The sequence below is a fragment of the Mus musculus genome, chromosome 9 (genome assembly GCF_000001635.26).
Source record: "Mus musculus strain C57BL/6J chromosome 9, GRCm38.p6 C57BL/6J".
Lineage (NCBI taxonomy): Eukaryota > Metazoa > Chordata > Mammalia > Rodentia > Muridae > Mus > Mus musculus.
In genome coordinates this window covers 79630623-79646340 of record NC_000075.6, presented here as the reverse complement: position 1 = coordinate 79646340, position 15718 = coordinate 79630623, and the positions used below count along the sequence as shown (strand labels likewise).

Below are 15718 nucleotides of genomic sequence, written 5' to 3'. Positions count from 1 at the left end.
TTAGCCACAGTGTTTGTACAAGACAAGGGAGGTTGAAAACTGCATGGATCATTCATCTTGGAAAAGGGAGTTTAATACATTTTCCATTTCCTCTTTTTCAAAGAACACTTAATTAGTATCAACTAAACTAATATTCTTAAGGGTGGAAACCTGTCAATTTTTGCTGACTAAGGGACACCTGGGTCCATAGCATGTCCTTTACCTGGGGATGTGATGTGTTATGGTGACATCCTCAGACACAGTGGCTCAGTGATACTTTCGGAGTGTTGTTTGTGTTACTGTCTTCAGAGCTTGTACTTTCCTCCAGAGATGCTCAGTCATATGACTGCATAGTGGCTGATCTGGGATTTCAGCCAATATCTGTTAGGCCTTCAGCTATTCTTCCAAGCTATGTAGAGGCAGGCTAGATAATATGCCTTTCCTTGAGCATTTTGAAACAAACGTATGAAGAATCTGTTTTTAATTATGGAGCCATATGAAAACCGCATGGGCTTCTGATCTAGGTGTCCTCTTGTTGAAAATAAATGTTAAATTGAACTTTCCTCACAGACCACAGTTCCAGGCAGAAGAAACAATGTAATACTGCAGCCCTTGCAACCTGACACTCCATATAAAATTACTGTCATTGCTATTTATGAGGATGGAGATGGTGGTCACCTAACTGGAAACGGGAGGACTGGTCAGTGTTGACTTATATATATATATATATTTTTTACTCTTTTAAATTCTCATGTTTTTAATGTCACTACACCACTAAAACTGAGAACTACTACCTTTACCAGCATTGCTCAGATACTATGTTGATAACACATCATATTCTACATTAGACATTGAATGTTAAGATGATGACACATAGCATAATTTATTTCTTAACCATTTAAAGGTATAATAAAAGGAGCAAAACGGTGATAGGAATCTGAATATTTTCCATTGCTTCAGATTATTTGTTCTTTTTAGTGTACTCCATGAGATGTTACAGTGTGCATGGTGACAAGTGAGGCTGTAGCTGTAAGTCAATGTGGTGTCAGCTAGACATCCTCTCTTATCCTTGAATCTTAATGCAGAAACACAGAAGCAAAATGATAGGCACCCTTTCTAAGACTGTAGCTTACAATTATTGCCTCAGATAATCGACAGCGAATAACCAGGGTTTGGGCCCACCCTTTGATCTGTACTGGTGGCAATTTTATTTGGTTTAAAGATTCTCTAACCTGTTTTTCGCCTGACAGCCTTTAAAAATATGCTTACCTGGAAGGCTCTTCCAGAGCTTCCAATACACTTGGCCTGAGATACGGCCTGTGGCTTTTCTGCTATACAGAAAAGGCTTGAGAGCTACTGGTTCCCGCAAGGCAACCTGGGCTCCAGTTGTGTAAATATGGACAGTGTGTTTTCTTCCTTGATTTAGAAAATCTACTGGGTTACTTGGTTTATGTCTCTTTATGCACTCACTTGTTCAAAGTCTTTTGGGATTTACGTGTGCTTGACAACATCAGAGAAGTTGAGAAAGGCAACCTTGGGATGCTTCTAACAGAAAAGCTGACTGGAGTGGATCCAGCTCGGGGTTGCTAGCTTGGAAATCTGTGTTATTTATTCATACTGTAGTGACTCTAGCTGTTTCTCCATTGGCAAACTCACTTTCCCACTTTCTCAAGTTTAAAATATATTTTGATAACTTTTGGGGGGACTATGGAGTATTTCAGGATTTTGTGCTTACAAAAATGATACATAAACCTTGATTTCTGTAGGCAGGGCAAAGCCATGTCTAGTTGCCTTCATGGAAGTAAGTTCTCATGTTGCACTAGTCATTTCTAGAACGCCATGGGTAACTCAGTAGCTGTGGAGAGTACCACCTAACTACTACGGATTTTGCAAGTTACATATTTTGGGAGAGATTATATGTTTGGGGCAAAACCTCTGGTAGATTGAGATGCTAGGCTGTGTGGCAGACAGGGTGGGATAGGGAAAGAATATTACCTTAGTCATTGTCTTGCTGGTCTATTGTGGAAACTATATCTTATTTATGGAATGAGGTGCTGACCAGATAATCTGTAATATGCCTTCTAGTTCTAATACTGTTCAACGTACAATATTCTAAAGGAGATCTGAGATCTCTCTTATTGTCTTTAATCCTGATCACACATCAGCCCTGGACCTTGTTATTGAATCTTCTGAAAACCATCCATTCCAGAATCCGTTTGAATTGCTTTTTTGAAAAACTACTAAGTTTTCTTTGGAACATGAAATGGCTTTTAAATTATTTTCTGGATAAGAAAATTTCAGTCTATTAAAAAGTTAAACTGCTCTCACGGGAATGTCCTAACAAGTTAGTGATGTGTGTGCATGTTTCCTTGCAGTGGGTCTGCTTCCTCCTCAGAACATACACATCTTCGATGAATGGTACACAAGGTTCCGAGTGTCCTGGGACCCTTCACCCTCACCAGTTCTTGGATATAAAATTGTGTACAAGCCAGTGGGTAAGGAAACACAGTTTTCATAATAGGAATATATTGGAAAGTTATGTTGTAACAAATACTAAATCTTAATTGGGTGTTTATACCCCACCTTTGATCATTTAATTCCCAGATAAATGACATACAACTTTTATATCTATAATAAGCCTTTAATCAACACTAAAGCTAGGCAGATAGCTATTGTCTCTGCTATTATGTCTACTTCCTCACCAATAACCCCAAGTTATAACTTGCCATGCTCTGTCTGGGCTGCTCTTAACTTGAATTGGCCAACCCTCATGGCCATACTTTTATGACTCACCTAACCCATGGCTTCTTTTCTCTTCTCTTCTTTCCAGCTTCTCTCCTCTCTCCCCTTGTGGTCTCAGACCCCAAGCCTGGGAAACCAAACTCTGCCTATCACTCTTCTGCACAGCTATAGGCTGTAAGCATCTTTATTTACCAATTAGGGATGATTTGGGGGACAAGGCTACATAGCATCATTTGCGTACATGAAGATTCTTTCATTCCTGGGACAACCAGGCCTTGGGGAGCAGTATTTCACATTACAATAGCAAAGGACCAAACCTCACCAAGTTATTTGTGTATGATTATACATTAATATGGATTATCCCTATCCCTGTCTAGCTTCAAATGAATGAGACTCAAACTGATTTATTTTAGGCTCTGCACAATTACTGGGTGATTACCTCCAATCTAATTCTCTAAAGTTAGTCTGACCACTTCTCCAGCTGCACTCCCCTGAAGTTGCTGTTTGTAATTTTCTGTATTATTTATGCTTCAGTAATCTGGCATCTTGGAGAGGCATTTCACTCTGGCACCTGCTGCTGGCCTATTATGACGGAGGGAGGCACACCTCTTGCTCTCTCTGTCTTCTCCACGTTCCTCTCTATCTCCTTTTTCCTTCTCTTCATTGTCCCTATCTGTGATCCCCAGCTCAATAACTCAAATTCTACCTCTCTCTATTACCCCAGTAATTGGCTGTTGCAGTTTTATTTAACCAATAGTTTTAAACTGGGGAGCAAGATTTATCTAGCATCACTTGGTCTGTGTGAGGATCTTCTCATCAGGGGCAACCAGATCTTGGGAGGCAGGATTTAGCATTTGAGGACATAGCAGTGCCAGATCAACCCCCAAGATACAATGGTATCAGAATATATTTCCTACTACTGGATTCTCCTATAAATACATCATGTCCTTTTATACTAGAGGTACTATTTCCAGAAACAGTCTTTAAGTCATCAGCCTAAAATATCGTTATCACTCTGGGTGTGTATGAGACTCTCACTAAATTTTACAGTTGAAAATGTTGACCTGTGGCTATTCTCCAATAGATGGTCCTCACACCCTTGAGCATGTAGTCAGCACAAAGTGTGCTTAGTGGGTGACTAAATCAAAAAGAGTACATTGTTTGGAGAGGGTTGGGTAACAAAGGAAGATTTGGGAGGAGTTGGGGGAAGAGTGGAAATGAATATGACCAAAACACATTGGGAGAGATTCTTAAAGAATTAATAGAAATATTATATAAAAGAAAAGTTTCAGCTGGTACACAAAGTGCACAGATTGAAGTTGCTTATATTCTGGCATCATCTTTGCCACGATGACCATGAAATTCCTCATTACACTAAAAGGTTTTGTGCATCTTAGTTTGTTCATGTTTGCTTTCAACTCCTCAGTGACATTTTCAGCTAAACCAACATCACCTCGAATGAACAATTTGATAAATTTTATCAGTGTCAAATCTTCTAGGGCACCTCCTATGTGCCCTGGAGGACTATGAACAATACAGATGAAGGAGAGGAAGCAGGAGAAAGCAAATGTGAACCTCTGCCAGCGAAGCAGAGAACCTGAAGTGTGCAGTGGCTTTAATAACCGAGGATCTGCGGTAAACAGAAAGTGTGGGATGAATTCCAGGGTTGATGGCCTTAGCTTATCACTACAATAATTGCAAATGTTAATTGAGTCTGTAGTCTGTGGAAAGCATCATGCTGGCAAATCAGGGCTTTAAAAAGAAATGAGAGAATGTGTTCAGTAAAGGAACATAGAAACACGCTGACGTTATCTCTATGCTGTGTTGTGCTTTGCGGATGGGAGAGAAACTGGTGCTTACAGATTTCTGGTCACCACCCACTGTGGCCCAATAAAAGAGCCTGAAGGATGATTGGAATTAATGCACTCATCCTCATAGTCAATTTTCAAGCTAATATCTTTCATTCTGAACAGAAACTGAGACTAGTGAGTATATCCTTCTGTGTCCTTTTGTTGTTCTGAAAGGTTCCAATGAGCCCATGGAAGCCTTTGTTGGAGAAGTGACATCATACACTTTACACAACCTCAATCCCAGCACTACCTATGACGTCAGTGTTTATGCACAGTATGACTCTGGACTCAGCGTTCCCCTCACAGATCAAGGCACCACATGTGAGTTGTGCATCACATTGCGGTTGTAAGAAATGCAGTGAAAGTTTCCAGGCTATCCTCTTGTAATCTTACTCTTTCTCATGTGCACGTGTATTCTGCAGCATCGGATAGGGAAGTGGGTCTCAGCCTTCCTAATGCTGTGACCTTTAATACAGGTCCTCATGTCGTGCTGACCCCCATCCATAAAATTACTTCATTGCAATTCATGACTATAATTTTTGCTACTGTTATAAACTGTAATGTTAATGTCTGATATGAAGGGTGTCTGATGTGCAGATTATATGATATGCAACTCCTGTGAAAGGGTCATTCAATCTCATATGGGTTGAGAGCCACAGGTTGAAGACCACTGACATAGATAGACCATTTAGTGTCCAGTTAAACAAAACAACTATGTACATATCTAAGTAACTTAGTAGACTTATACATGTATATAAGAGGAGGAGGTGATCATTCATTCATTCATTCATTCATTCACAGTCCAGTCATTACTCCACTCCTAGTCTGCCCTCCCACAGTTCCTCATCCCATTCTTCCTCCTCCTGGAGGAAGGGATTTTTACTTGATACAGAATATTATATTTTGATTTTTAAAATACTAACCTTATACAATATCATTTAACTCATAGTTACCTGTGTAAAATTCTATTGCAGTTTTTTTTTAGCTTCTTGTTGCTTTACTATAAACTAGAGTCATGGTGCCACATGCCTTTAATCCCAGCACTTAGGAGGCAGAGGCAGGTTATTGCAGTTATTTTTTTTTTTTTGACATTGAATGTTAACATATATACCACTTACATTCATCGATATAATCTAATAGAAATACTGAATCTGTAATTTGTCATTTAGATTTTGTTTACCCAACATTTTTGACAAGTTTTAATAGGATTCAGCAGCTAGTATATTAGAAATTTTTCTTATTTTTTTCTGTAAATGACATTCATAATTTTGAGGGACTGTATAATTTCTTTTCCTTGGAAATTACTGATGGAAACCAGCATGGTGGCACACACCTTTAATTCCAGTACTTGGGAGGCAGAGGCAGGTGGATCTCTGTGAGTCTGAGGCCAGCCTGGTCTACAGAGTGAATTCCAGGACAGCCAGTGCTGTATAGGGAGACCTTGTCTCAAGGAAAACAAGGGAAGAAAATAAAATCATAGATGGAGAAGCAGGATGAGTTTGTCTATGCCACATTTTCAGACATGTGTGATGTAAGTTTCCCATAACAAGATACTATGAGATTTCAAGCATTTATTTGACTTTTCATCTACAAGTGTATACTTGAACATCATATTATGGTGAAAGCTATGCTTTTCTTCTTTACTATGTATATAGTGAATCTGTATTTTTTTTCTTTCCTCTGTAGTGTACTTAAATGTGACAGATCTGAAAACTTACCAGGTTGGATGGGATACATTCTGTGTCAAGTGGTCACCTCACCGGGCAGCCACCTCCTACAGGCTAAAGCTGAGTCCTGCAGATGGTATGTGCAAAAGAAAACAAACTGAGCCTGCCCTAGCCAAATCTTAATGGGAAGCCAAGCCAGATTCCTTTTGTTTATAAGCCATTATGTAAACATGTCCTTCCAGATTGTGGATGATAGCACTTGTTTTTCCTCTTGTCACAATCAGGAACCAGGGGACAAGAAATAACCGTGCGAGGATCAGAGACCAGTCATTGCTTCACTGGTCTCTCCCCGGAGGCTGAGTACGGCGTTACTGTTTTTGTGCAGACACCAAATCTCGAGGGGCCGGGTGTCCCCATCAAAGAACAGACCAGTAAGTTTTGAGTTATCTGGAGTGTAGAACGTTCCAAGTGTGGGCAGCATCCGACTCTTCTCCCCTGGGGTAGCAGTAATAGGATGAGCAGGGTGTGTGGCTATTCCGGGACCTTTGTTTGTAGTGACTATCTTTAATGGTGGTATTTTAAAATGTTTCAATGTTTATTCTTTTTTTTCTTAGATATTTTCTTTATTTACATTTCAAATGTTATCCCCTTTCCTGGTTTCCCCTCTGAAAACCCCTTATCCCCTCCCCCTGCTCACCAACCCACCCATTTCTGCTTCCTGGCCCTGGCATTCCTCTATACTGGGGCATAGAACCTTTATAGGACCAAGGGCCTCTCCTCCCATTGATGACCGACTACGCCATCCTCTGCTACATATGCAGCTAGAGCCAAGAGTCCCACCATGTGTTTTCTTTGGTTGGTGGTTTAGTCACAGAGAGCTCTGGGGGTACTATTTAATTCATACTGATGTTCCTCCTATGGGGCTGCAAACCGTTTCCTTCAGCTCCTTGGGTACTTTCTCTAGCTCCATTGGAGACCCTGTGCTTCATCCAATGGAGGCTGTGAGAATGCACTTCTGTATTTGTCAGGCACGGGTAGGGCCTTTCAGGAGACAGCTATATCAGGCTCCTGTCAATGTTTATTCTTATTTTATGTATATTGATATTTTGCCTGCATATATGTCTGAGAGTATTGGATCTCCTAGAACTGGATTTACAGACAGGTAAAGATGCCTTGTGGGTGCAGGGAATTGAACCCTGATCCTCTAGAAGAGCAGCCAGTGCTCCTAATGACTGAGTCACCTCTCCAGCCCCTATTGATGGTATTTTAAAAATAGGACTGAAGAAGTGAGAGATGACTCTGACGACGGTAAAAGGGTGAACATATTACTGACATTTACTTGTGTGGCTTCTCTGAAGGCCCCGAGTTCTCCCTCTGAACCTGTGCTTTCTGCAGCATAATTGATCTGAGAATTGACTGAGTATGCACAGTCTAGATAGAAAGGAATCTCCTTTAGTCATTGCCAGTGGGCTTGACCTCTGCTTTCTAAGTCTTAATTGTTTTTAAGGGTTAAAAATCCACATTTCTGGGGGCTAGGGGATGTGTACGTTATATTTTCTAATTGTTGCTTTGAAATACTAGCTGTGAAACCAACAGAGGCTCCTACAGAACCACCCACGCCTTCTCCTCCTCCCACTATTCCACCTGCCCGTGATGGTAAGTAATGTTAACATAAAAAGGTAGAATCAGCCTGTAGGGATCCTAGACTTACGCCATAGGCACACAATCTACAGCTGATTCAAAATGTCCCGATATTATTTCTGCTGAAAGGTTTTTGCAGAGGAAACAAAGATGAGCAGTTATTTGTTCCTCTTTTTCCTAGGCACATTTTGGGGTGAATCAAATCAGTCCTAATCCAACCCAGACCTCTAGCTGGGACTCTGTTTCCTTAGTTTTGCAGCATAAGATCTAACGGGGCCTTCCATCTTCTCCACAGTCACACTGTGGCCTCTTAGCTCTGCCGACTGCTGGCGTCAACAGACACTGTGAACCTTTCTGGCTATATCTGAAATCTAATCACTTAGGCCATTGACTTTGGAATTCCTGGCTCCTGAACTGAGAAGAGACCCAGATTACACAAAGCTAAAAATATTTCCATTCATCAAACTCTGAGACACGATTGTCAGTTGCAGTGTACTGGTAAAAAACACAAGGAGCTTGTTAAGGCTGCTGTCTCAGTGATTTGAGGGCCTTTTCTCTCTTCTCTTCTCTTCTCTTCTCTTCTCTTCTCTTCTCTTCTCTTCTCTTCTCTTCTCTTCTCTTCTCTTCTCTTCTCTTTTCTTCTCCCCTCCCCCCTCCCCTCTCCTCCCCCTCCCCCCTCCTTTCCCCTCTCCTCTCCTCTCCTCTCCTCTCCTCTCCTCTCCTCTCCTCTCCTCTCCTCTCCTCTCCTCTCCTCTCCTCTCCTCTCCTTTCCTTTCCTTTCCTTTCCTTTCCTTTCCTTTCCTTTCCTTTCCTTTCCTTTCCTTTCCTTTCCTTTTCTTTCTCCTCCTCCTCCTCCTCTTTGTGTTGCATCAAGCCCAGTGTAAGCAAAATAAAATGGTTTATTCTGTTTTCACACTTTGATTTTTAGAAAACATTTCAATTTTCAAAGTGTTTTTCTTTCATAGTATAATGATATAGCTGGTTGTAATCTTATTAAAAGTGCTGTATAACTAAAATTAAAAATTTAAAGAGTATTATTTAGAGAATAAACTAAGAGCTTTATTCAAATTAGTTTGCTGAAAGAATCATGGCTTAGAACATGTTAAATTTTTTAAAAAGCAGCCTTTATTTCCTCTTGAAGTCTCAGGTTCATAGCAACTTGAGCAGGAAGCACAGTTATCAGGGGCCCCCACTCCTACCCTTCTCATTCCTAGCTAGTGCTTGCTCTCATGGCCAGATTGGGGCATCCATGGCAGTGCTTGAAGCTCCATCCACACATCGTCACCACACACAGCTCAGAATTTATCTTCCAGTTTGCTCTTGAAGTTATACTTGTACATGCTAAGTATTAAGTTTGAATGAACTCAGGTTTTCTAAACATTGCCCTAGAAAGTGTTCTTTTAGGTTGCAAATCCAAAATGAGTCAAGTCAAAGATAGTTATCTTTTTTTCTTCTTTCCTTACATATGATTCTGATGGTCCAATTTCAAAGCAAATATTTTATTTGTCCTAAATATTTGATAATTATATTGCAAATCTCCCAACCTGCTGATGGCCTTCCTTTAATTTTCGATATTGATGCTTTTCAGTTGATTCCCTTCATTTATTGTTTGAGGTAGCTTGAAGGATTACATGTAGCAAGAGGCTATCACTGAATAATGAATTTAACCAGTGTATTCCCAGAACTAAAGCTGAGGTCACTTAGAACAGGCCTTTTCAACTTTCTTGTACATTTGAGCCATCTGGACATCTTACTATTTCTTTCTTTTTTTTTTTTTTTATGATATCATCTTATTTTTTTTTTCCATTATTTATTAGGTATTTAACTCATTTACATTTCCAATGCTATACCAAACGTCCCCCATATCCACCCACCCCCACTCCCCTGCCCACCCACTCCCCCTTTTTGGCCCTGGTGTTCCCCTGTACTGGGGCATATAAAGTTTGCAAGTCCAATGGGCCTCTCTTTCCAGTGATGGCCGACTAGGCCATCTTTTGATATATATGCAGCTAGAGTCAAGAGCTCCGGGGTACTGGTTAGTTCATAATGTTGTTCCACCTATAGGGTTGCAGATCCCTTTAGCTCCTTGGCTACTTTCTCTAGCTCCTCCATTGGGAGCCCTATGATCCATCCATTAGCTGACTGTGAGCATCCACTTCTGTGTTTGCTAGGCCCCGGCATAGTCTCACAAGAGACAGCTACATCTGGGTCCTTTCAATAAAATCTTGCTAGTGTATGCAATGGTGTCAGCGTTTGGATGCTGATTATGGGGTGGATCCCTGGATATGGCAGTCTCTACATGGTCCATCCTTTCATCTCAGCTCCAAACTTTGGCTCTGTAACTCCTTCCATGGGTGTTTTGTTCCCAAATCTAAGGAGGGGCATAGTGTCCACACTTTAGTCTTCATTCTTCTTGAGTTTCATGTGTTTAACAAATTATATCTTATATCTTGGGTATCCTAGGTTTGGGGCTAATATCCACTTATCAGTGAATACATATTGTGTGAGTTTCTTTGTGAATGTGTTACCTCACTCAGGATGATGCCCTCCAGGTCCATCCATTTGGCTAGGAACTTCATAAATTCATTCTTTTTAATAGCTGAGTAGTACTCCATTGTGTAGATGTACCACATTTTCTGTATCCATTCCTCTGTTGAGGGGCATCTAGGTTCTTTCCAGCTTCTGGCTATTATAAATAAGGCTGCTATGAACATAGTGGAGCATGTGTCCTTCTTACCTGTTGGGGCATCTTCTGGACATCTTACTATTTCTAACTCAGGATCCTGGCCTGGTTGAGGAGGCCACGTTGCTTCCTGATTCACCATGTAGCCATACTGAGAGTAGTAAGGTTTTAGATGCTTTTCAATTACAGAATGTCACATGATGAGAAAATTAAGGAGATTTGGGTTTTCTTTCTTTCTTCTTTTTTCAGTATGCAAAGGGGCCAAGGCAGATATTGTGTTCTTGACGGATGCCTCTTGGAGTATTGGAGATGACAATTTTAACAAAGTTGTAAAATTTATCTTTAATACTGTGGGGGCCTTTGATGAAGTCAACCCTGCTGGGATTCAGGTGAGCATTGCATCACTAGTGACTTTATTTTATCTTGTCCTGCTATTCTATTATTTGTAGTGTCTACTGTTTCTTTGTAATTCCTGTTGTTTGTAATTCCTATGTTTTCCTTTCCACTCCCTATTAAAGTAGAAACTCATTTCGGTAGAAATTCTCTTTTTGCCTTCACGGTTTGCTATGTCTGTTACATGTGTCTTTGGGAAGTAATTTGGTACTGGGGATAAATAAGTAGTAAAATACATAATCCTTTAGCTTTCTTCTCTGTCCAGATGATGTTCCTGTTGGAGAACTTAGGACAGTCTAACTCTAAGATTCTACTTGAAACTTCCAACAAAGCGCATTCCATGAAAGGCCATCCAAAGTTCTGCACATTAAATGTGTTGTCATATCATGCTCTTAACATGAGAATAGCGGTTGGAAAGGGTGTATGTCTACACTGTTATTACATTGTATACATTATCCCAGCCAGAAGCATATCCATTAATGACCCAAAGGAGAGTTAGTTTGTTTTTCTAAGATGGTAATTACCAATTCTATTACTGTGGAATCACTTCCAGGATGTTTTCTTTTGTACTTGAGTAGGAGTTTAGAGAAGTTTATGTTTCTACAAGAAACATCAAAGAGTAATTAATCATTTAATTGTAATCTGTCACAAAACAAAGAGCCTTCTCCACTCTTCCCAGGATACCCATGAAAAGATGAACATCCACACTCCACAGTTCTCTAAAGCCTTGTAGGTGATGTTCCAAACTCCTTTGAGAAAGGCAGCAAGCTATTCTTGGCTACTTTTTTTTTTAATTTCTAAAAACAATCGCTATTACAGTTTATTGGGTTCACTAGATCACATGATTATCAATCCTTAAAGCAATTTTACAAGGTAAATACTGTTATCCTGACCTTGTTGATAGGGAAACCAACATCCAGAAAAGTAGGGACTGCCCAGTGTTATACAGCTATAGTTAGAACTAGGACTTGAGCCCAGTGAATCTTGACTACATAGCACTAAATCACACTTTCATGTAAATCATACTGTTTTGTCAGGAGTAGTAATTATGATGATACTATGACATTTTTATTTACGATGAATAATGAATTACATCCATGAAAAGGAGGTGGCTGAGAGCCAACTGCCCATGAGTCAGGATGGTTTTGTTCTTGTTTCTGACACTGGCATCTCACCATTATGCTGGTTGACCCATCTCATTTTACATTTTGAAGAAAAGCACATATAAATATTTTTGGTGTTAATTATTTATTTTTATTTATTTATTTATTTATTTATTTATTTTTTGGTTTTTTTTCAAGACAGGGTTTCTCTGTGTAGCCCTGGCTGTTCTGGAACTCACTCTGTAGACCAGGCTGGCCTCGAACTCAGAAATTTGCCTGCCTCTGCCTCCCAAGTGCTGGGATTAAAGGTGTGCGCCACCATGCCTGATTTGGTATTAATTTAAATGATGACAGTTTCACTGGAGATTAGAAATTAGAAAATGTAATGAGATTACAACAGCCATGGTTACATTATTAGGCATTAAAATATCTTGTTACAGCCAAGATCCCACTTTGCCATCAGAGGAACCACTGGAAAACTGAGATCCAACTGGATGTCTGACACTTGCCTCTAAACTTATTTTCTTTCAGGTTTCTTTTGTGCAGTACAGTGATGAGGTCAAGTCTGAATTCAAGCTGAACACATACAACGATAAAGCTCTAGCCCTCGGAGCCCTCCAGAACATTCGCTACAGAGGAGGAAACACAAGAACAGGTACCCTGTGGCAGCACTGGTGTGGGCCTCCTTTTTTTAGAGTAGGCAGGTTGGTCTAATAGTCACATCTCTGTCACCTGGGCATGGTCAAGGGATAGTTCTCACTGAAGTGACACTAAAGTGCTCATACCACACTCTGCAGGCAAGGCCCTCACATTTATCAAGGAGAAGGTCTTGACCTGGGAGAGCGGCATGAGAAAGAATGTCCCGAAGGTGCTGGTTGTGGTCACAGATGGCCGGTCGCAGGATGAGGTGAAGAAGGCAGCCTTTGTCATCCAGCAGTCAGGTAAGCACAAACATGGACTTCATGGTGTATAAGAATTCATGCTTTAAGTATGCAAGAATGATAATAAAAGAGCCAAATTTTTTTCACTGTACACTTTATAATTTCCATTTAGTTATGGAATAGACTGCTAATTCCTGAAAAATGACACATACTCTTTGCATGAGATGTGAGTCAGGGCTGTCGCCTGACTCTCCCCACAGAGGATGGAAGAGTATAGAAGGCAATGATTATGGAATACTATAATATACTGCCAGGCTTCTTGCTATAGCACAATGAGTCTTGATTCTAATACCTGTGCAAGGAACATCATTGGCTTCTTTCTGCCATAGCTCATCCTTGCAGATGCAGACTGAGTGAAGATGGTCAGGAGGCAGTCTGCAAATAAGAATTATGCCAGTCTCTGGGAGATGGTGCTGGGGATGACTTTGCCAAGCAGGCATTGTAGAAGCCCCTTAGTAACATGGGTCTGTTGACTTATTGTTCAGACTTATTAGAGATGAAAGCAGGCTTTTCTAGGACTTGTATTAACATCATCTCTCCTGCCATTGGCTCAAGCAGGGCCTTAGGTGGGCATAATTTAGAAAGTATTCTATCCAACGTGTGCTCTGCTGTACTCAAGGGTAGATGACTTTGTTAACTAGAACATCAGCTCATATGGAGTTATGTGGCTGTAATTGTAAGTTGTACTGAGTGTGAAGTCATTTCATTTTCTTTTATCTTTAAATTTAAATTATCATATAAGATAATAGTTTTCCTTATGAAATTCTCATACACAGTTAATTTTGATTGCCCACATCCAACTGACTTCTCTCTCCCTTTTCTCATACTCCATCCCCGTTTGTTTCCTTCCACGCCTGGTATTCCTCCGTCTACTTTCATATCACGTGTGCTCTGTTACTCTCTCCATGCCCTCCCTTAAAGCTTCTTTTCTCTTCTAATGGGTTCTTCTCTAGTTATTGGCCTCCATCAACACTCAGTCCCCATGAGTACACATGGATACACATTCAGAGAGCATGTAGCACATCTCATTCTGAGCCTTGGTTACCTTACTTAATGAAACAGGTGAACTGATGATAAAAATGCAATGCACATGCAAACGCTTATGTCTGTAAATGTCCTCAGATAGCCTGTTTGTTATGATGTCAAATAGAGCATTTTGAATAAGACTACTTACATTTACTTAAAGAGCAGAATGTTTGTTCTCAGTAAGAGCTGTAGGATCTATTTATTTTAAAGGTGGTCAAAGCGCTTGAGCCCAAGTTTGATGATTAAAAATAAATCAGTTTTAAGAATTCATATTTAAAACGTAAAAACAGCTTTAAGTTGTTAACGGAACTGTTGGGCTTTTGTGTGTGAATTGTGGATTTGTGGAAGACAATGTATACTGAACAGTCCTCCTACTATTAAAAGCTTTGTGTTTTAATTGTTGAGGTGTCAGTTGAGAAGACCCAGTGAATTGAATTTTATAAGTCAGAAAGTGGGATGACACTCTTGGCTTATATTCATTATAGAGAACACATTCTTCTCTTAGAGGAGTTTGTGTCAAATAAAAGGATTTGCTGTCCATGCTGAGGAAATACAGTATGATTTTTGATGTATTTCCTGGTTTATGATGCTTTCATTTTGGGTTTTATACATAACAATGGACGGAAAGAGGCTATGTGATTCCCTTGTCAATGCCCTCGGCAGGGTTCAGTGTATTCGTTGTTGGTGTGGCTGATGTGGACTACAACGAGCTTGCCAACATTGCCAGCAAGCCCAGCGAGAGGCATGTATTCATCGTGGATGACTTTGAATCTTTTGAGAAGATTGAGGACAATCTGATCACATTTGTTTGTGAAACTGCCACTTCAAGTAAGTCCCGCTCAGCCCAGAGCCACGGCCTCATTGAGAAATGACTGCTTATAGGCAGTTATCCATACCATGTGGGATCACGCCCAGGGCACACATAGATTCTGGGAAATCTCTCAAAACTGATGAATCATTGCTCTTTTGAGATCGGCCTAAACGGGTTCTTGCCAGAAGTCCATTTTTAGCTTTAAAGATGTAATAAACCCCATATGGGAAAATAATTTTAATCTCTCCCTTTCTTACCAGCACAATGTCTACAGCATTTGAATTGTATATTTGAGAGATCTTCAGTGAGGTGGTTTCCTTTTATAATCAACTGGTATCTTGTTGGCTTGTACCCCAAGAGAACAATGAGAAGACTGGCCTTTTACTTTTATTTATTTGCTTTCTTTTTCTATAGTGCTAGATATTGAACCTAGGACCTGGCATATGCCAGGCTGCTTCTCTACCACTGACCCATGTCCTTAGCCTAGGCTTGAGACTTTTTTTTAATGTTAAGATTTCAAATTCAGCTTTGAGCTACAGATGCTAAACATAGATCAAATGAATGTCCTTCTCTTAAACCATGAGGGACAGCTCTTGTGCTTTAGATAATGGAGACACTATATGTGTATTATTTTCAGCAATTAAATACTATTTAAAAACTCTGCTTTTTACACATGCATTGCTACTTTCTGTGCATCTATGTAAGCCATATTGCTGGCACATACTTAAAGAATGTTGCATGTTCCAGGTTGCCCTCTCATCTATCTGGATGGCTACACATCACCAGGTAAGACATTTGTGTAGCCTTTGGCTAATTTATTTCAAGATATTCACAGCAATGTAACTGAAATGTACTCATTTAATATTTTCTTCTTTGATGTCA

General features: G+C 40.1%; 1 protein-coding gene across 3 annotated transcripts in view; it reads left to right on the top strand.

The window, feature by feature from the left end:
• Col12a1 (collagen, type XII, alpha 1) overlaps nucleotides 1–15718 on the top strand; it is a 122155-nt gene that overhangs the window by 74801 nt on the left and 31636 nt on the right. For all 3 annotated transcript variants that reach the window (NM_001290308.1, XM_006510797.4, XM_006510800.4), the window contains 11 exons: nucleotides 550–679; nucleotides 2355–2474; nucleotides 4746–4892; nucleotides 6258–6374; nucleotides 6523–6669; nucleotides 7820–7894; nucleotides 10812–10951; nucleotides 12590–12713; nucleotides 12856–12999; nucleotides 14689–14853; nucleotides 15584–15622. In NM_001290308.1, coding sequence (NP_001277237.1) covers nucleotides 550–679; nucleotides 2355–2474; nucleotides 4746–4892; nucleotides 6258–6374; nucleotides 6523–6669; nucleotides 7820–7894; nucleotides 10812–10951; nucleotides 12590–12713; nucleotides 12856–12999; nucleotides 14689–14853; nucleotides 15584–15622 — 1348 coding nt within the window. The remainder of the gene's footprint in view (nucleotides 1–549; nucleotides 680–2354; nucleotides 2475–4745; nucleotides 4893–6257; nucleotides 6375–6522; nucleotides 6670–7819; nucleotides 7895–10811; nucleotides 10952–12589; nucleotides 12714–12855; nucleotides 13000–14688; nucleotides 14854–15583; nucleotides 15623–15718) is intronic.